The sequence below is a fragment of the Callorhinus ursinus genome, unplaced genomic scaffold (assembly GCF_003265705.2).
Source record: "Callorhinus ursinus isolate GAN/ISIS: 27379988/994484 unplaced genomic scaffold, GSC_fseal_2.0 scaffold18, whole genome shotgun sequence".
Classification (NCBI taxonomy): Eukaryota; Metazoa; Chordata; class Mammalia; order Carnivora; family Otariidae; genus Callorhinus; species Callorhinus ursinus.
In genome coordinates this window covers 28,789,469-28,811,529 of record NW_027397080.1, presented here as the reverse complement: position 1 = coordinate 28,811,529, position 22,061 = coordinate 28,789,469, and the positions used below count along the sequence as shown (strand labels likewise).

The following is a 22,061-nucleotide window of genomic DNA, read 5'->3' as shown; positions in this document are numbered from 1 at the left end:
TAAAGCCAGTCTTTTTTTGTAATGGATTTTATTTATTTATTTGAGAGAGAGGGAGAGGGAGTGAGAAAGAGAGAGCACCAGTGGGGTGAGAGGCAGAGGGAGAGGCAGACTCCTCGTTGAGCAGGGAGCCAGATATGGGGCTTGATCCCAGAACTCCAGGATTGTGACCTGAGCCGAAGGCAGACGCTTAACTGATTGAGCCACCCAGGCGCCCCAATAGTGCATTTTTAACTTTGATTTTTTTGCTTCAGCTTCTCTGGCTGAAGAAGACGATCATTGACAAATCCAATTTCAAATGTATCATTCAGGGGAGACTGGCTGATTCAGTCGGTAGGGTGTGTGATTCTTGATCCAAGAGTTGTGAGTTCGAGCCCCAAGCTGGGTGTAGAGATTACTTAAAAATAGAATCTTTAAAAAAATGTATCGTTCAAAATTTGAAAGATGAATTAAGGATAAAAGAAGTTTATTTTTATTTATTTTTTTAAAAGATTTTATTTATTTATTTGACAGAGAAAGACACAGTGAGAGAGGGACCACAAGCAGGGGGAGTGGAAGAGAGAGAACCAGGCTTCCCGCGGAGAAGGGAGCCCAAATGGGGGGGGCTCGATCCCAGGACCCTGGGATCATGACCAGAGCCGAAGGCAGACGCTCAACGACTGAGCCACCCAGGTGCCCCTAAAAGAACTTTAAATAAATTCTCAAATGATGCTGCTTGTAAGCGGCGGCACTGTCAGTCCTGAAGTTATTAATGCTTAAACCTGCACAAAGACTTGCTTAGATTCTTTCTGCTTCATTTTCATTGGTCTCAGATCAAAAACTGCATATAGAAGGAAAAGTGCCTCTTTCACTCACACAAATAAATTCCTTTTAATTAAAAAAGAGTGAATTCATTGTTATCAAAAGGGATAGGCCAATTTTATATCAAAAACTTCTGAGGGTAAGTGGCCCCTTCTCTTCCACCTTTGCTGTAAGAAGCCAGACTCAGAGACAAACCACCAGGGGAGAAGGGCTGGTCACTCCATCGGCAAATCTGTCCATTTCAAAGACAAATGAAACCAAAGAAGCCATCCTCCATGGAGGTGAGTCTGAGAATCTAGCAACAATGGTCGCAGGCTTTTAAATACGACAGGATCCACTGTGAGCCTAAATAAAGAACCCAAGGCAAGTAAGGCTGACCCCTCAAACTGCCCCATGGGAGACTCTGGCAGGGGATTTCAACTTAAATGACTTGACCACAAAATGGCAGTTCTTCAACCGAGGCAGCTCACACTGAGTGAACCCCGTCGAACCCAGTGCTGGGGTGCAGGGTTCCCGATCCCACTCTGGGTGGCTCAGTTTCTCCATGAGGGAAACTTCAGTAGGAAACAGTCTGAAGAGAGACCGTGCATGACTGTGACCAGAGGAACAGTAAACAGCAGGGCTTGGTCGGCTAAAACATTAGGCAGCCCCATTTAAAAAGCTGGATGCAGGCAAGTCATCCACAAGAGCCAAATTTCTACCACAAACTTAATGCTTTATTTTCAGGCCTTGGACCATATCTTTCCATCCCATTAAGTGTGACAACAGTGATTTGGAAAGTTATGAAAATAGGAAAAAGTACATTGAGTGACTGTTTTGGGAACTTCTCACCATCTGCTAGTTTCTTCCAGAGGCTGAAATAATCTGGCCCCTATAAGCCAAAAAGCATCTTGTCTCAAGGAAGCGAAGTCATGAAGGCCTCAGATGCCGACAGTGTCTTGGACATGATAAAGTCAAACACGGGTTTCCCCTCTCCAAGATGCATTTATTCCACCCCTGTCCGGATCTCTATTTGGATAAAGCCTCCCTTGTTAGAATGGCAGAAGACTCATCAGATCTCTGATTTGGAAATTCTTCACCCCATTATGGGCACTTAAAAAAAAAATGGGGTGTGTACAAGTCAGGTGGGAAATGCTTGCTTTGTGGAATTCTCTTCTGGTGTCCAATAGACAATTTTCCATCAAAACATTCACTGGGCATTTCATAATTGCTAATAAAACATATGAAAGAACCGCATGTGCTCACTGCCGCACACAAACGACTGTATTCACACATGCTCCTTTGCCCGATGCTCTTTCCTTGCCAGTGGAATGTGCCCTGAGCTTCCCAGACAGGAATGCAGCCTGGAATGAAAAGGTTTTGTCACAGCCTACCGAGGGGCCTGGAACCACAGACTCTGATTCGCCTGGAGACAGAATTTGGAAATAGGTGTGGACAGGCCAAGAGGAACAGTCTAAAACTGAGGAGGCTAATTACGATGCACAGGGGACCAGCGGCTTCTGGAGCGGTAAAGGCTTTCTCTCCTTTGCAAATGAACTTGCCCTCCTACCGACTCAAGGAATGGGAGAATTGTCCTTTCCAAGAACACTTAAGACTGCTGACTTCCAGATCTGGAACTGACTGCACCTCATGCTCAAATGATCAGAATGTACAATGAAAACACTGATGGAGGACTTGGAGAAGTTTCTCCATGAGGGAAACTTCAGTACAAAACAGTCTGAAGAGAGACTGTGCATGACTGTGACTGGAGGAACAGTAAACAGCAGGGGTTGGTCGGCTGAAACATTAGGCAGCCCCATTTAAAAAGCTGGGTGCAGGCAGCCAGTAAGTGGATTTAGAGTAGTGGTTCTGTGTTAGTCACACACCGGAAGCATCTGGGGCGGCTGAAGAGATATTGATCCTGGGTCTATCCCCAGAAATTTTATTTGGTCTGGGAAGTAGCCTGGGGATCCAGATTTTAAAAAATCCCTGCAGGTCATCCTATCAGGCAGCTGAAACCGAGAACCACTGATTCTGAGGTTAAGATTCTCAACAGGCTGTCTGTTAAGTGTCACTTACTAAAGACATTTTCTTACGCTCCTAGAGAAGGGTCAGAGGAGGCTGGAGAACTGGTGATTTGCTCATAGCTAAGGGCTGAGGCGCACAGCCTCTGAATGCTTTGCCTTGAATGCCACCCCAGCTTCTGTGGGGAGGCAGGGAGCATGTGCTGGGCAAGAGCAGGGCAGGGGGTGGGGGGGGGCTACTGGGGGCTTTCTAGCGGCCTCACCTGCAGTCTCTCCCACCAGATCTGGCGGATGATCTCCCGTCGCTCAGGGACAAGTTTGTACTGGATAACCTCCTCCAGCTCGGAGAGCATGTGGCAAGAGACCATGGCCTGATGGAAGCAAATCACATTCCAACTTAACACTGCATGAACAATCTGAAAGCCAGGATTCATTTCAATCTTTCCTTCTAGTGACAGGGCATCTGCTGAGAATACACAGGCATGTTCCCAGCAGCCTGGGAGTCCTCACTCGGCCACGCTGAAAAAAGAACTGAAATGAGCCTCTAAAACGACCCTGTGCAGAATGTTTCACACTCACCCCATATGCCCGACTGTAGCTTTCTCCTGCCATAGCGGTTAACTCAGCATCCAGCAGGTCTCTGGCTTTGTCGATGCACTAGAGGAGAAATAGGAGAACCACAGACCTGAGCTGTGGGCTTGGGGGCCAGGGGTGGTGCTGTTTTTTTTCAGGCTTGTCAGCTAGCTGGAGTTTATTCATTTCACTTAAATTCTAGGGCGAAGAAAAAAGTTCACTGAAGAAGGGAAGAAACCTTTTACCAGATCTGTAAAGCTAAAGAAGAACGTTATCCAATTTCTCAGAAGAGACAGAATGAATAGCAACTGCAAGCTTACTACCCTGAATGCCGGGGAACTAGGGAGGGAACATGCAGGCTTAGAGACGGAAGCACTGTGCTCTTGCGTCTCCAGAGGACAGCCTGTGGGCCTGCTCTCTTTCATCTTCTCCTTGCTGGACACATTTGTGAGCCTAAATTGTGCACACTCTCAGTAGCCCCAGGTGGTCGTCACTGGCTTCTACGCCACCTTGTCCTCAAGAGGGAGCGCCTCTGCTCCTGGCAGAGGAACGCCCAAACCTGCCCATGTCACGGGGGTTCTTGTGCCTTCGACGCGGCCGGCCCCAGCCTCAGTTCTGGTCCTGTAAAATCCCAGCTTGGAGGATGGCCGCGGGGCTGCAGCTTGAGTCTTCCGTTTCATCAACTAAACACCCTGCACGTGGAGCTTTTCTTTCTCGAATGTTTGAGAGTGAGGATGGCGTCCCCATCCCTTAGGTGCTCAGGTCACCTACCCCAGCACCCCATCCAAGACAGTCCAGTGCCTGTCAGGATGTGATTACTTCATTCTTTTATTCTGCAGGCCAGCATAGGATTTTTCAAATCTGATGCTAGCTTTTCTGGAAGGTCATCACTGTGTGACACTCCTGGCACAGCCAGAAGGGGCTCGTGACTGATCCCTGCTGCAGGGCGGGGACTGCTGCTGTCCCCATCCTCCTCAGGTGAGATAGAAGGTTTCTCTCTACTACGAGGAATGCTAGCAAAGTGATCAGAGCAACGATGACCCGAGAAGTTCATTGCAGAACAACGTAAATGGTAAGTTCCCCAACACTTTGGTCCCTCTCAGAGCAGAAAGTGGCCCTGGCCAATGTGCTGGAAGTCTTCTTCTGAGTATTCTGCTCCAAAGCCTAGATTCCCATCAGCTCACAGGGCCGAACACCAGAGCAGAAGTACGTTAGTCCCTTTCTACAGGCATTGCGTGCCTAGGAACTGACAGGGCACACATTATCATCTTTTCTTTGCTAGATGGTCTGAGTCCACGTAAGTTTTTACCTGTTGTGCCAAGGAGAAGAGGTCCTGATGCAGTGCCAGCACGGCTCTGTAAAATGCCCCATCGTGGGTGTCCCGAGGGATCATACAGGTGTACTCCTCCATGCTGTCCCACTGACCTACACACACACACACACACACACACACACACACACACAGAAAAGCATTGGGGGGGGGGTCAGCTTGCTGGGCTAGGGCAGCATCTCAAATAGGCCTTGTCATTGTTACTTGCATTTAGCTTGGGCTTCAAACAAGACAAACTTATGCCTGATGTATCAAAACCCCATAGAGACTCTCTATACTCTATGGGGTTGAGTGAGCCAATTTAACAAACAAAGCCACATCTGTCTTCCAAACACAGGACTCCATTGCTGCCCCAGGGAGTTCTGTGATCGATGGGAGAAACCGAGTGAGTGCAAAGCCTACAAGTCAAGAGGCTTTAATGTAACACCTCATTAACCCAGAGAACTCTCTCCGGTTTCCCTAGGTGAGATGGAATGGCTTTCTTCCCTACTAGCAAAGCAGCTTACAGTTCAATGGTATGTTGGAAATTACATTTTCCCCTAAACAATTGGAAGTGGCCATTACCCAGACACAGGGCAGGATTAGACAAATAGTTTGCCCGCCTCACTCTGGCAGTACCTGTGCCTCAGGAGGGAGGAGATAAATATTTTAAGAGGTTCTTGTAACAGAAAGATGGGCTAGGTCCTAGCATAGTAGTCTCTGTGTCAGGGCAGACGGGGGAAATGGCTGCATCTGAGAAGAGATATTCACTTCCCCTGATGGGGTGAGCATGTATCACATGCCAACATTTCCAAGGCCATCTGCAGAAAAGATAGCAGCTTCATTAGCTGCAAACTGCAGGGCAGCTGATTTTACAAGGCATTTTCCTGCCTTTCACTCCAGACCATCGGCTCATTCATTTTCTATGCCTCTGGGCAAGAGCAAATGGCAAACGATGACTCCTCAGGAAGCAATTTGTTTTTGAAAAATGTTCTGGATCCAGCCCAGAGCTCATGAATGGGAAGGATATAAGCTCTGTGACTCAAGAGGGATGGAATGGCAGTAGAAGGTTATGTAACCTTCTTCTGGACTCCATAGGTAAAGCTTTTCACTTGGGACAGCCTGTGGATTCTTTCCCCTCTTACTGAGAACATCTCTGGAATAGACAGTAATCCTCTCCCAGCTGGGGCCTGGTGTCAGAAATCTACACGTGTCTGTGGGGACTAAAAGGAAATCTCTGCCTTAAAATACTCAGGGAGTCGGAGTAAGGGGGGTGAGCGTTGGGCAGCAAGGAGAAGAGAAAATACAAAACTGTCAAAATTTTTATAATAACTGTTGGAGAAGGTGAGGGCATATGGGGATTCATTATACTATTCTCTTCACTTTTTGGTTTTAGTAAAGTTCTAGAATAACAGTTAAGAAATAAAAGGGGACAGAAAGTTGTCCTATTTCTGCTAGGGGTACAGACATGATGGGTGGAGCTCCAGCAGCCATACCGGATTATGAAGTAGACTCAAAAATGGAGCCCTCACGCAAAGCAGAAAATATGGAGAGAGGCTAATGACAGTGGAACCAGGACACCAGGTTGGAAATTTCTACTTCTAGATTTTATTTATATGAGAGAAAAATGAACCAGTAATTTGTTTAACATAAACAATACCAAACAAACCTCATTAAATATCTTGGTTTTGATGCTTGCTCACCAGTTTCCTTGGCTTCCCCAGGAAGGGCCACTTTTACCTGAGTCTAACAAGTTACTCATGGTCATCAGGTAGAAGGGTCTCACTTCTACTTCTCCCATGAGAAGTACATGTGGATACAGATTTCTGGACGCTTTTGTGGACCTGACGTCTCTACCCGGAGCCACAGTACCTTCCTTTTCAAATGCGAGCCCCCAGCCTCCCTCTCCCTACCTTGACCGGGGTGCCTGCGAGGGAAGCCTCACCTAAACCCCATGCAGCTGCAGCAGCCATGCGGGCCATCTTGGCTTGGGTCTCATCATTAACCAGGGTCCACTTTTCACAGCACTGCTGGTGGAGCTGCCCCCTGAAGGAGAAGAACCATACAGTTGGGTTAAGTGAAATCACCTCCATAACCTGCTCATCTTCCTCTCTAGTCCCTTGGCTAAAGCTGGGGCTACACAGAGCCTGGATGACAGGGGCCTGCCTGGAACTGGGAACCTTTATATTAAAAGCATTTTTGACTGGGTCCTAAGATACAGAAGAAGTGGTCAGTGATTTGTTGTTTCTATGGCCTCGTGGCTCACAATTTGTCTGCGAGTGACTTTATCAAAGACAGGGACTGTGTCTAACTCTGTGTGATCTGAAATGTCCTGAACATCTGGCCCTCTTCATAAATATTAAATAGCCTCTGTCCTATGCCAAGGAACTGTGGGCTCTGTCCCCCAAGCAGGCCTACAGAGAAAGCAATCTGAAGAGACACATCTGGACACATTCATTTTGGGCTCAAAGCTGTAGGGAGAACAGGCTTTTAAAAGTGTGATACGCACGGCTGCATTCTGGGATGAGACTCAAATGAAATCAGCCAGCACAGAAGGAAGAAGGCTCTACCATGGTCACACCCCCAGAAATCCAGATGCTCACTCTCAAATTTTGCAAAACTACCGTGAGTGTGGGTTAGGACTAGGAAAATTGAGATCTGAACGGTGCTCCCCAGACTTCAATACACAGACAACGCCGACGGCCTCTCAAGAAAGATGTCCTGTTGACTGTTGACGCTGTTGCCTTCCACGTTCCCCTTCTGAATGGAAGGAGATGAGACCTTGCTAGTGGGTGAACAGGAGCCTGTTTTTCTGTGAGCTTTGAGACTCAGCTAGGAGGCTCTAATCTTCCCTGCTTTCTGAAAGAGATGCTGCAGGAATTTTTTTTTTTTTTTAAAGGATGTTTTAACTTGGTCTTGGCAGTGGAGTCAAGAGAAAAGGTACAAGTTCCAAGTGGCCCAGCTCAGAAGCCGTGTGGGACGTGAGCTGCACCGCACGTGACAAAGATGCCGAAGTTGGGTGGTGCTGAAGGGCTCTAGGCGGAGCTCACCGAGAAGTGGGCTGGCGACCACATCTAGGATGACTGCTCAGGGCCGTGATCCAGCATCGTGTCAAAGGCAGTCATTAACCTCACCGTCTCTCTGGCGCATGATCAAGAGAGCCAGGGACACAACATTTTAGTTCAACACACAGCTCAGATCAAAAAGAGGAAGAGGAAGTGGGCAGCCTTCATGCCCTATGCACTTACTGAAGCTCAGTGATGAAGCAGGATAAAGTGGGATGTTGGTTTCCTGCCATCCACACCCAGAAACCTTCCACTACTGGCCCTGGGAGGGCTGACCCAAGACCAGCGGTTCTCACACTGCCCGTGCATCACAATCCCCTGGAGGCTCCTTCAAATGGATTGCTGGGTGTCACCCCTTGAGTTTCTGACTCAGGAGGTCTGCAATGGGGTTAAGAATGTACGTGTCTAACAAGTTTCTTGGTGATGCTGCTACCGTGGCCCGGGGGCCACAATATGAGAACCACTGGCTCAGCAGCCGATTTTTGCTGGAGTCCCTCCTGGACGTAGGGGAGAAAGCTACCTGATCACCGAATGGTCCTTCCAACCCTAGGTTTCAAATGTGGATAGCTGGTGGCCACAGGCAACTCAGCATCTCTAGTCTTCTGTGAGGACCATCCAGTTCTGGGCCGTGGGTCTGGGGATTTGGCTTTGCTTTTCATCTAGAGGCAGGGAGAGAGTTCAGTATGAAACACCACAACCTGTGACCTTAAACGACAAAACAGGGAGCAGGAGAGGAGCAGCACCCTGGAAACGCGGTCCCCTGACAGGAGACACGGGCACCGCCTTCAGGCCACAGCTATGGCAAGAGCTGCCAGGACACACAGAAGCGGGTTCCTTTCCTAAAAGCACTCGTTAGCAATAAGAACACAGAATATACTGAATCCTAATTCTCAAAGGCAGGGGGAAAACAAAATCAAATAAATAAAAAAATATGAGACTGTTTGTGGGGCAAACACTAGGCTCTGTTTTCTTTTTCTTTTTTTTTAAGATTTTATTTATTTATTTGACAGAGATAGAGAGAGGGAGAGTACAAGCAGGGGAAGCAGCAGGCAGAGGGAGAGGGAGAAGCAGGCTCCCCGCTAAGGAAGGAGCCCAACATGGGGCTCGATCCCAGGACACCAGGATCATGACCTGAGCCAAAGGCAGCCGCTTAACCAACTGAGCCACCCAAGAGCTCCAAGGCTGTTTTCTGACACCTCTCACAACACACGAGGGAACACTGGGCAGAAGGCCCGCCCTCCAAGACTTTGACTTTCCCACCTAGTACAGCAGCAAGAAGCTCAGAGAACATTCTTTCCTGTGGAACACCTAAGTGGTTGGCTGCCTATGCTCTCGCTCCTGAGCAATCTGTTCTCCAGGACCCAGAGGCCGTGTTACGGAGCAGTGTGGGGAGGGGGCTGACTTACATTCACCGTGGCAGCAGGTGTGGCTGTGTGTGCCATGGGGCTGGGGGGGCGGACAGCTCTTGTAGTTAGCTTCCTGGGGAATGCGGTACATTCTCAGCTCACTGGTAACCCCTGATCACTGCGGATGCCACCTCTGCTGAAAACTGGCCTCAGTCAGGCATATTCCGGATATATACTTAAAGTGAAAGCCATTTTAAAAAATTGCACACTCAAGAGAACTGACTGAACAAACCATATAAGAATCCTGCAGACGATCAGGAAAAGAATTCTGCTTCTTTCATCTCTTTTTAAAATCTCTTTCAGTCTGCTGCATTTCTAAATCCCCTGGTCAGCATCACCAGCCACTTACACTTTATAGGTAATTATGAAACTGGAATGAATCCAAGAGAGCAGAGGTAGAGGGGGCCGAGTCCTGCCACGGCAGGAGACCCAGATTACTTGCTTTTGGGACCCCTCAGACAGGCTGTGTCGACTTCACAGGGTCAACTCCCCTGAGTGTCACAGGGGATTAGACAGTCACAAAGTTTTGATTAGACATCAAAGTCACTAAGTTTTGATTAGACATCAAAAGTCTCTTCAATACACCCAAACTATCCCTATGTAACCCGTGGAAGGAAGTGCTTGTCTCTAATTCCTGAAGTGAGGGAGGGCCTGGGAGAGGTCTCAAGGAGGAAGCAACAGTACAGGTGGACTCTGAAAGGTGGGGAGAGTGTCCAAAAGTGGAAAAAGGAGCAGAGGAGGAGGTGGGCACTTCAGGAAAGCGAATGAACAAACGCAACAAATTCTGTGGGGTTTGGACAAGAGTGAAGTTTGGCCCGAGTTTGGATTATGAGGTAAAGTTCACTGACAAGTGGGCTGGAGTCACAATACCAAAGGCTTGGATGTAGGCTGTAACATTTACATGTAAATCCAAGGGCAACAGGGAGACACTAAAACATTTTAGGAATTGGTTAGAGTTGAATTTTAAGAATGTTTACACCTTGTTTTTTTTATCTTTCTCTTAATAACATGGTTGCATGATAACCGATCTGAAAATGGAAAAAAATTGTTTTTGAAATAATGTGGCTAATTCTCAACCCACTACTCTTTTGCTTTAGATTAGTACTGTCCAATAGAAGTTTTGAGAGTGATGAAAATGTTCTGTATCTGCACTATCCAAAGCGGTACCTGCTACCCACATGTGGCTACTGAGTACTTGAAATGTGGCTAGTGTGACTTGAATTATTAATTTTACTTAATTTTAAATAGCTACACTTGGCTAGTGGCTACAGTACAGTTTTAGATACCTGTTGGACATCAAAAAACAAAAACAAAACTTAAAAATCTTAGTTGTACAAACTAATGAGGTAGATTTGATAGGATATGCTTCCTCATGGAGGTGAAGAAGTATGGAATGCTAATTACAGAAATAAATAATGGCACTTGAATCTCCCTAATAATGGTTAAGCCAGACAAGCCAATTTCAAGTAATTTTAGACTATTATTTGTATATATGTGATCCAATGCCTAAAGCTAAAATCGTTGACATTAAATTTTCATGCAGTACAATTACATCTTTTACCTTAGAAATACAGTAACAACTTTATATTAAGAAACAAAAATAGCAATCATTTACCAAAGAATCTCTATAATTAGGTACAGAAAAAATGTGTAGTGGGAGAATGTTCTTTTTAGAAGACTTCCTTTGATTTTTTTTCCCCCAATAATAACTGTCCAAGGTATAGAATTGCAAAACAAATCTAAAGTTGCCTATTTAGATAGCCTGAGGTTGACTAATCCAATGGAACATTATGCGGCCCTTCAGAAAGTGAGGCAGCACCTGTAGGCAGTGATGTGAAGGGTGGCTTACACATGTTCTGAGAAAATAAGGTGCAAACGGTGTACAGAGTTCACCGTCATAATGCATACGGGTGCACAGACCATCGCTGTCTACACGGAGACCCAGTCTCAGTGGCTGGGGGGCTGGGGGACAAGGAGAAGACTTGGTTTGCCTAGTTCTGACACTGTTTTGTACTAGTGAATTTTGTGCCATGTGCACATTACCTTTTCTAAAAAATAATGCTTTAAAAATAAAAAATGAATACAAGAATGTAGATTAAGGGGCGCCTGGGTGGCTCAGTTGGTTAAGCGTCTGCCTTTGGCTCAGGTCATGACCCCAGGGTCCTGGGATCGAGTCCCGCATCGGGCTCCCTGCTCCGCAGGAAGCCTGCTTCTCCCTCTCTCACTCCCCCTGCTTGTGTTCCTTCTCTCACTGTGTCTCTCTCTGCCAAATAAATAAATAAAATCTTAAAAAAAAAAAAAAAAAAAGTCCCGAACACAGATCCAAATGGGAGGGTGCAGGTCTGTGGAATTCTGCCTCCCCCAGATGGCTCCTTGGAGGCCTGCTTTCAGGGGAACCTTAGGCTTTAGGTTGATGGTTCCAGCCTTGCTTTATTCTGAAAACCAGAACTGTAATTCCTTCCGCTCTCACTTCCACCTCTAATCAGCCTCTAAATCCTGTCAACACCACCTCCTACACAGCCTGGGATTCAGCCCCTTCTCTCCACCCCGTCCCTCTCCACCACCATCCTCTCCCCTTGGGCGGCCTCTCAAGTGGTCATGCCGTCCCTTCTCTGGTCTCCCTTCAATCCACTCTCTGACTTTGCTCCCAAAAGGGTTTTGCGTATAAAGCAAACCTGCCAACCACGGCCCTCCAAGTCCTTGGGTGGCCTGTCAGTAGCCCCAACTCCTCACTTGGGAGTATAAGCCCCACACCATCTGGGTCCTAGCTACCTCTCCTGTCTCACCTTCTACCTTTCCACACCACACCTGACCCTCCAAGCCACACTGAGCTTTCCAAACGCTGAACACACTGTGCTCGCTCCTTCTCACTGCACCCATTCAAGTTAGGTATCACTTCCTCCTGGAAGTCTTCTAAACCTTCTAAACCTGGATTAGGGCCCCTTCCTATTTCCCACAGCCCCCTGCGCTTCCTCTTTTTGACTGTATTCACTCTGTATCACAGCAGCCCAGCTGTCTGGCCTATAAGCTCTGGGAAGGCAGAGGTGGTGTCCGCCTTGTACCCTGCTGTGTCCTTGGGGCCTGGTGCAGGTACTGGCCATGAATAAGGGCTCAGTAATTACTGTCTGAATGGATAAACAGGGGGACCTTTGGTCTCATGTCTCAGAGAAAGTCTGGATAATCTACTCATGGGCAGGCAGTATGGCATGTTAACTATTTGAAACTGTAAAATATTTCACCATGGTACTATGGCACTTCGTTTCAACTATTTCAAAAACTGCACTAGATGCTGGCGAACAGAATAGGGGCCATTTTTCCTTCAACGCCCTCCCCAAACTCCCCAGACCAAGACCTCGGCAAGTGTTCTCAGCTAAGCATTACTGTTGCTTCTACCTGGGGTACCCCATTCCCATCTCCTTCAGCTGTCCCCCAGCCTTAGTCCTTCCTTCAGGGAGAATGGCAAGGCCATCCCGCTCCCTCTGGTGGCCTTTCAAAGTTGTCTGCTCAGACCATTGTCACTGTATACTCTAGCCTGAATAACTATCTGCAATGTGCTTGTCTCATGAGCCTCACGATGGAGGAAGGCCTTTTTTTCTTGTCTTTTTAATCTCTGGAGCCTTGTGGAGGGCTGGGCATGTAGTAAGCATTCCATAAAGATGAAGCATCTGGAGAGGGCAGGGATTTGTTCTTCTTTTCCAAAATCATTAGCAAGAGCTAATAAAGAAAAGAGAACACTGAGGCTACAGACTAAGAACCTGAGGTCCTCCTAGCTGTTGGTCAAGAGGCAGACAGAAGCAGCCCCTGTTGATCCCAGGGGCTCACCTGAGCCTGTCCCGTCCTAGAGCATTACAAAGTCTAAATGTGAAAAAACAAAAACAAACCCCCAAACCCCAAAGTGGTAGATGATTAACAGGAAAATACCAGGTGAAACAAAAATGAGTGTCTTAGGTGAGAACTCTGCATGGGGGAAGCCCTTCAAACCCCCTAAAGCCCCAGCAAGGACGCCTCTGGCAGCCACTTGGCCACCGGGCCGCGGCGGCTCACCATTCCCCCAGGGCCTCGAGGCAGCGCATGCGGCCCAGCATCAGCTCCGGGTCATCCTTGTTGGTGTCCATCTTCTTATCGTAGGCCACGAGCGCGTCCTCCCACTCGTGCAGTTTCTCATACCAGGTGGCCTGGATCTCCTGCCAAGGGGAGAAGAAAGAGGACTGCGGTGGGCTGTGGGCATGGAGAACATGGGGGTGCATTTTGTAATCCACACACTGCCTTTCCTAAGGCGCTAGATGCTTCACCCATCCCTGTACGGCTTGGCTTTGGTAGAAGAGAACTTCAGAATATCTGGAGGTATATTTGGTGGTGGTGTGAATGCCGGGGGACTTGGCATGTGGACAGAACGATCCTGGAATGATAATCGGAGAGCAGATGGAAGGCCGTGTCCCCACAGCTCCAGCATGTGGGGATGCAACGACAGGGGAAATGATTTGGGACAGCAGGAAGCCCCGACCAGAACTCCTGCAAGGAGCCAAGGCCTTGATCCGCTAGAGTGTGGACGGTGGGCCACAGGAGGGGGATGGCAGCTGCTTTCCTGATGGGGCCGGAAAGACCAGGCATATCTGCATAGTTGCTGGAGGAAAATAACTCGCTTTTTAAAAGCTCTTGATTCTCTGCGTTTTTAAACTTTCAGGAAATAATGATTTAAAATACAATATAACACTACCACTTAAAATTCTTCGGAAAACCTTTCCTCCTTCCATCCAATGTTCCCTCCTGCTCAGCGCTTGGCAGCTTTACCAGTGTCAGGGGCCAAAGGCTGGTTTCCATTCCCCAGGCAGATGGTGTGCCACGCTGAAATGCAGTGCTGGCCACGTGAGGAAGAGGGGCTGCAGTCTCAAAGCTGCAGACTCCAGCTCTCTAACTGCTCAGGGGACAGACTGTTTTATGCCTCTGCCTGCCCCCCACCGACCCCCCACCTCCGTCTGTCTTCTGGGCTTCTCCATCACCAGCCTAGTAAGTGGCTATTTCTCTACCAGGTCAGAGTAGTGGCTCTCCAGGGATTTCTCTAACAGCAAGATGATTCCGCAGTGGAATCTGTATGATATAATGCAGGGCCCACGTGAGTTTCCCCCATCACCCTCCGCTCCTTTCTAAATAAAACTGATATTTGAGTACTATACATGCTGACAGCTACTCCGCTAAGCTCTCTGAAAGGACCTCTTCTTCCTGAACCTCTGTAAGGAGGTCACTTCTATTTTCGGTTGTGAACTCGTGCCGAAGTCCCCTCGTCTGTTTTTGGCACAGCCAATCCCCTCTGCCACCCAGTGGCTCTTTCCCCAGTGTCAGTGAATGGTAGCGTTCACCAACACAGGCGTATCTGGCTCTGTGGAAGGCCAAACTACCTAAACTTCATCTTCCAAGCCTGTTGAGAAGAATATGAAAGAGAAAAGGTAGAAGAGTCACTGTCTTTTAGAAGAGTCACTGTGAAGACAGTGTCCCATGAAAAACGCTTAAATTGAAAAGGAACACCAGTCTTTTCCCATTTTGGGTTTCTACCCTGGGTGGGCAAGAGAAAGGGGCTCGTGATTGGCGGATGGCACAGGCTCAGCACGAACAAGCAGAAAGCAGAGGGAGCGGCATGTGGAGCAGGTCAGGCGGGGGGGGGGGCAGGATATTCTGAATTGCAATAGATTGCAGAAACTATAAGATTTAAGCAATGAATCACGCAAGATTCTAATGAGATTGCTATTATATAAACTGTGCTGAGAAAGCATGGGCTCTGCCAAGAAAAGGCAAACTGTTGTCAAGCTTAATAAGCTGCAACTACCTAAACATAAGAGAAAATCCACCCTGGGTTTGGCAATAATCCTGGAGCAGAGGGCCACCTTTAGAACCTAGAGATGGAGGAACTTTCACGGAAGGTTGGCCCTCTGAGCCGCTGGGTAGAAGCTATTGGCTGGCAGATCACCTGAATGCCAGATGGTCACGAATCCTTGCTTCTCTGGGCACTTCCTGCGTCCCAAGCTCTAGGGACATCGAAGGAGGGGGCGTCTTTGTCTGGGAGGCTACGCTAAGTGCCCCCTCGGCTGACTTTCTTCCCTCTACAAATGAGGACGGTGGCAAAGGTGGATGAGACATAGTCCCTTCTGCTCTGTCATCGGGAGAGTTGCCGTCTTGGTCTAGTTACAGATCTGTCTCCGAGACAGCAAAATACTCCCTGAAAAGTTTTAGTTCAATTTCCTAGCCCCTGTGTGAGGCAAAAACCTGTGAAGCAGCCCCAAATTTCTTCACTCTAACACACTGGGCTCTGGATTCTGGCAAATCTGAGTAAGTGGCCTACATGACTAATGAAAGGTTCCTCATCACATACATGGACCCAGAACATCTTGACCTTCCAGGAAGTCAATGCTGAGTTGATTAAGTCAATGCACCCTCTCAGGACCACAGAGGGTAATGGAAACATTTTAATACTGATAAGGCAAAGATGGCAGGAGAAGCAGCAGCTATGTGAGCAATAATGAAATGGAACAATCCCAATGGCACGTATAAATTACAGTATGCTGTTTTCTGGAGAATTGGCCATGGCTTCTTCTGACGTATGTACTGAGCATTAACTGTGGGCCAGTGGCGACGCTAGCCACCACGGACCACACGGAATGACTCAGGTCGGGGTTATACAGATGATGCTAGACCACCTGGGTTCAAGTCCTGGGGCGGCCAGGTTTCACCGATTCACTGAATGCTCAGGCAAGGCTGTTACTCTGTTGGGACCACCTGCCCCTTTCCCGTAGAATGGGAGAGCAATCAGACCTTTACTCAAGGGGCCGTCGTGAGGACTGAATGAGATGGAGTATAGAAGGGCCAGGCACACGTCAGGAGTTTGATATATACCAGCTACTCCTTTTAATCAGATTCTGTCCTCACGATCTATATTTGGTTTGAATATAGTTCATAGAGCCATGGTCTCCTTCAATACAGGAAAGTCAGCATCGGACGTCACTGACTGAGGAAAAAACAGAAAAGGAGAGTAACTTTCTCAGGGTTGTGGCCGAGTGCCTCCCTAGCCACGTCTCTATCTCTTGCTTTTCTAAAAGGAATGAGGCACTTACCAGCTCTCCAAAGTGTTTCATGGCATATTCTAACACCCCAGCAGCTGCCTCTGGTTGCTGTAGCTTATTATTAATGCTGGGAAAACAAAAGGAAGAGGGGTTACACTCAACATGTCGGAGGGTGGGAGGCGCAGGGGTCTTTGCAGGCGGAGGGCTCACCGGCACATTGGGGACAACATTTTGCAGATGGAAAGACAGCACTGATTGTGTATGACCACCCAGCAAGCTCAGCCCGAATGACTTCATCTGAGGGATGAGTTCATCTTGATCCCACACTCCTGGTTTTGAGGGGGCAGCGTCTGGTAGACAGGAAGCCTCTCTGACTCTGGGGCCCTTTCTCCAACCAACACAGACTGGTTTCCACTCAGATACTGTCAGTCAGGCAGCACGTGTCTGTTTTCTAAAAACTACAATCCGGGGCCCCTGGGTGGCTCTGTCGGAAGCGACTGCCTTCGGCTCAGGTCATGGTCCCAGGGCCCTGGGATCGAGTCCTGCATTGGGCTCCCTGCTCAGCGGGAAGCCTGCTTCTCCCTCTCCCACTCCCCCTGCTTGTGTTCCCTCTCTTGCTCTCTCTGTCAAATAAATAAATAAAATCTTAAAAAAAAAAGTATCTACCAATAAATAAATAAATAAATAAATAAATAAATAAATCCCACAATCCCTCGGTCCCAAATTGGCCCAGCTGTAGAACACAACCAGATGAGGTCCCTCTGAACTTCTAACTCTCATTTCCTCTCATCAGTTGCCTTCAGGAATAAGACACAGAAGTGGTGCTGAGGCTGGGTCACCCCCGCTCGTGACAGAGCACCCCGGGGACTGTGGCTGTGCAACCATCTCAACTGCTCCCCTGACAGCCCATTTCCTTCAAAGTCGGACGCTTCCTTAGACCCTTTCCAAGGACCACCCCCGCCCTCTGCAGCGGGCAGCAAACGGACCCCACCCAGGACCACGTGCCTGGCGTCTGGCGCAATGATGTTTTTCACTGACAACACACTACTCTGCTGTCATTGGGCAGCACGTGGCACCGGGACCAACTGGGGGACTGTAACGTATCGGGACAACTGAGCAGTAGCAGCAATGGTCTGTGCCTGGAGCTGGTTAACCACAGAGGCTGCAGAGAGGTCCTGGACGCTGGACAAGGCAGGGCTGAGACCCTTGTTCCAACAGGAACGTACGTACGAGGGGAAATGGCAACAAAGCCTACGCTTATGTTCAGGAAGGAAACGAGGGACGAAGCAGACCTGAGAAAGTCACGGGCCAACAGTGATGTTGTCTGTTCACAGGTGGGGAGCAAACTGACAGTCCAGCTTGGGAGTCTAGACTGTTCTAACGAGCGTGGGATCCAGTTTACTGCCCTAAGTACAAACTGTCTACTTGACTAGAATTAATTTTTAAGTGGTTTTTGGGAAATGCCAGGATTTGGGTTTAATGTGGTAATATGGCAAGAGATTGCTGGGATAAATACTATTTTTTAAAATTCAAATTCCACCACATTTATTCCAATAAAACCATGAAGGAACTGCCCATAATCTGTCAAACCAGGGAAGTTAACATTTGTGAAAGTAATAATCTAATGCCTCATGTTTACAAAGCACATTTCAAATAATCTTTCCAACCGATCACTCCTTTGACCTCACGCACGCCCGAGAGAGTGGGCAGGAAAGGTATTATCAGTCTTGTTTCACTCCTGGGGAGACTCAGGCCCAAAAGGGCAGCAAATTTCCCCAAAGCCCACCATGAACGGGGACAGTCCCCGTATGATCTGAAGCAGTCTTGTGACTCTCCCTTGGTAAGGTGAGTATGAGGCGAAGCAGCTTTGGGTGTTGGGCCAGAAAGCTTGGGCTTATACTCTTGGGAGGCCCAGCTCTGCTACCTATAAGCTATGCGACCATAAACAACATATGTAAATGTATATAATTATATAGTCCATGTATTCTTTTGGGTTCCAGTGTGGATTCCTGGGATGGCCGTGGTAGAAATATTAACTGCTCTGGTGAGGAAGACAATGTGTTCCTTGACCAAAGCAAAAGAAGTTAACTCTAAGAATCAGACATAAAAATGCAGGAGTTCCAATAAATGTCTTCCAATCTTGTGTTCTGGAGCATATGCTATTTTCAAGAATAAATTATAAACATTGCCAAAGCTTGCCTCACTCGGGACAAAGCAACACAAAACCGGAGACAAGCAAAAGGCTCTCCCCACTCCACTCTCCCACTCATTATGCATAAAAAGGAGAGCTTTACAACAAACTGACCAAAATCAGGAAGTAGTGGTTAGGAACCTCAGAGGAAAAATATGAATTTTACCTTCATACTGCTATAGCTTTGATATCCCTCCTCTAAGGACAGACCAACTTAGGTGTGCAAATTAAAAACAAACACACAAAAAAACAACCCAAACTCATCAGACGGCCCCCACTCCTTTAAGGGAAAGTCCAAGTAAGTCACCTGCCTGATGCCTCCCACCTAAATGTGGGCGGGGGCAGGGGAGGATGCAGACAGAGCCCAGTGAGAAGGAAAGAGAGGGGCTGGGTTCCTTGGGGGAACCACAGACCAGGCCTTTAGCAACTGCCAGGAAACCTGGAGGTGCGCCACGAGACTCCTGATAAGCTCTGTCCAAGAGTACGGACAATCACTGCAACATTACAACTTCGACTAAACGGACTAAAACACAGCCATGAAAGAGGGGTGGGATCAGTCGGAGAAAGGGTCCCTTTCAAATATGAAATCCCTGGCCTCTGAATCGAGGACCTGAAGGGAAGGAGGCGGTACCCACCTACAGTAGGATTTGAGGATCGTTCAGAGTAGGGATTTTAAGTTACCCAGCTGCTATCCCCGTTTATTCTTTCTTCCTCCCTGTTCCCCCTTTATTTTCCTATAGGATTTTCTCCCCAAGCTCCACTTCTCTCTTCTTGCCTTCCATGGAGTCTCCCACGCGTGCTCCAAGGCTGCTGGAGGGCGCAGCTGCTCATGCAGAAGTTCTAGAGGTAGGTCAACAAAACTCCTGGTTGTTTGGGACCTTTACTTTTTTCTCCTTCTCCATGACTTCTGGCATTCCACTGTGGGCGGCAATGTATTATAATAACTACAGAAAGATACCTAAATTTACCGAGAGCTTACTGCATGTATCAGGCACTGGGCTTACTGCTTATATGTATTACTATCTCAACTCAATGAAGTAGACTCTAATATTAATATTCCCATTTTACATGTGAACCAACTGTGGTCCAGGTCACAGGCTACTGTACCATTAAAAAGGATCTTAAGTAGTAACTAAGGGTGTGCTGTAAGCTCTGCAATGGGAGGGACAGTGCCTGAGCCTTCTACCCTCGCATCAGCAGGCATGCACGAACAGCTATGCAGTGAAGGAAAGCAAGAACTGGATGGCGTGTATCAATGAGCTAACTCTCTCCACACAATGTGCCGTGCAGGAGAAAGCAGCCCTGCCAGGCTTTCATTTTAACTTCCTCACGGATGCCCTGGCTGACACTCCCCTCTGACCCCTGAGCTCCCATCCCCTACTCCTTTCCTTTCAGAAGCTGCTGCTATGCCTTGAAGCCTCCCAACCAAACGGCCAGCCAGGTGGCCACAGCGGGCTCTTCCAAGGCAGCCTGTTTGAGGCTGCCAGGCTCACAGAGCCCCGACTGCAAAGTGTGGGATAAATAGGTGTCTGTTGGAAACTCAGTAGTTAAGTGCCCAGTCTCCTGCCTACTTGGGTGACATGCGGCTGTCCTCTGAAATATTCCCCTTTTAAACTCAGATGTGGTTTTATGAGACTGAAGGGAAAGACTGTATGTGTGGCTCGTGGGAGGAAATCACCTTCACTCAAAGCCCCCTTAATGATGAGCTCTTGTTTTACGGGGCAGCTGGGAGTTTTCTATAGTCCATTCTCTAAACGCTCCCTTGTGTGCCCCTCAGTCTCTCCCTGTTACTGCTGCAGGCTTCAACAGGGCAAACCGTGCCAAGCCCTGGCTCAACGACACAAACCAGACCCCACTGACATCAGTCCAGGTAAAAAGATCTCACAACAAACAAGCTGAGGGAGCTGGAGGTTAGGCGGCAACGTGCCCAGAGAACAGTGTGCTGGAATGACATGTTGACGGATTTCCCATCTCCTCTGGATGAGCGCTGAGGCCCCAGGAAAAGAGAGCTTTGTGAGCCGGTGGATGCTGAATCCCACAGCTGTCTTCACGTGGCGGTGGGTTCATCTGCCTTCTGCTCCGTCTCCAGCAGGAGCAGCCAGTTGAGAACTGACATGAATCTCCGGAACAACCAGAAATGACCTCTCCGTGCAGTAAGTCCCAGCGCCCACCACTGAACCTGGTGCTACAGGGACCGTGAAGAGACAGACGGGCCAGCACAGTGAGGGGGGACAGCAAGAGGGGAAGAGGCGATCACAGCACTTCCGCTCCTTCCCCACCTCCCCTTCCCCACCCCAAGATTTAATTTTTATTAAGGGAAGCTGAGTTGAGAACCAGAAACTGGGAAAATTCCTGGCAACTGAGGGAAACACTTTCTAGAGCCGGGCCGAATTAATGAATAAGGTCAAGGAACTGCCTCAACGCCTTCCCTAGCGCACATATTACGTCAAGCATCTTTCCCCCCACCCCCCACCCGAAAATTCCTCTTCAGAAGCAGGGAAAGTGCTAGGGTGAGGAAGTGACTCGGATGCGAAGGAGCATCTCTGGTGGCCTCAGCAGGCGCCCCAGCAAGAGCGACGGCGGAGGAGCTAGGGTGGGGGCGGGGGGGGTGCTGCTTACTTCTCTGTGACCCTCCCTTTCAAGCTCTTCCTCAGTGCTTCTCACATGCAGGATGAGGCCGACCAAAAGGGTCAGTGGCTAACTGCTCAAGGTCTTAATGCTGACCCACAGCACAGCAGTAAGAGGGCTTCTGGCTTGGCATCCAAATGACCTGAGGAATTCCATTGTTTCCTGAAGGGGTTTTGAAGTCATTGCTCCATAGGCTTCTGGACTGATATCAAATCCAAAGTAATTTGGCTGATAACTAATTCCTTCTTGTATGGCTCATCTGGTTATCGACCTCATCTCTCAGCTTCGGTGCCTCAGTGACCTTTATAGGCTATTAAGAGCAAAGCCCGAGCCTGTCGGAAAGTCAGTCAAATAAGGAGCATCTGCGGTCACATCTGGGGGACCACTTAGGCTTTCCTAGTGCTCCCATCAGGAATTTATGAGAACATTATGCACTCGCTTCCCAAATGGCTCTGGGCTTTCTTTCTCCTGTCTATTTCTAGTGCAGACCACAGTCTGTGTTTTATTTGGTTCCCTGTCAAGTAAGAATTCTCTGAATTCCCTTAGCGCTAGGCTGGTGACACATGCAACACAGCTGACAGGGACCCTGGAGGGTCTGACCGAGGAGCTCCTGACCCGCCAAGATGAGGCCAAGCTGGACACTGCTTTGGGTCCTCACCACTGCATCGAGCAGTCTATCTTGCTTCTCTTACAGAGGAGTCACTGCTCCAGACACCACTCCCGGTCCCTTCTCCGAGCCCCAAGACTTAGCTCTGTGCCCCAAGCATGATTAAAAAACAGAACGGCTCGATTCCTACACAGAGCCAGGAAGATCTGAAGCCGGCTGGGCCCCGATGTCTTTATCAGGCAATTACCCTAGGACTCTGGGGAGCTCAAGGATGTGACAGCCTCCCTCTGAACAGGGTGACGGAAGAGCAAAGGAGAGCGTGAAGACAGAAGGCAGTGTGCAAGCATCTGAAGTGTGACATGAAGAGAGGCCGCGAGGGACTGACTTAAACGCAGGAGGAAAGTGACGGCAGGCCAGTTGGCCTCAGTC

The 22,061-nt window shown here is 48.5% G+C and overlaps 1 protein-coding gene across 3 annotated transcripts in view; it reads right to left on the bottom strand.

Annotated features, from left to right (window-relative positions):
• The window catches only part of MTOR (mechanistic target of rapamycin kinase), a 124,227-nt gene that overhangs the window by 27,446 nt on the left and 74,720 nt on the right, over nt 1-22,061 (bottom strand). For all 3 annotated transcript variants that reach the window (XM_025856015.2, XM_025856017.2, XM_025856016.2), the window contains 6 exons: nt 16,258-16,333; nt 13,199-13,338; nt 6,629-6,729; nt 4,684-4,799; nt 3,381-3,458; nt 3,065-3,172 (listed from right to left, as the gene is read on the bottom strand). In XM_025856015.2, coding sequence (XP_025711800.1) covers nt 3,065-3,172; nt 3,381-3,458; nt 4,684-4,799; nt 6,629-6,729; nt 13,199-13,338; nt 16,258-16,333 — 619 coding nt within the window. The remainder of the gene's footprint in view (nt 1-3,064; nt 3,173-3,380; nt 3,459-4,683; nt 4,800-6,628; nt 6,730-13,198; nt 13,339-16,257; nt 16,334-22,061) is intronic.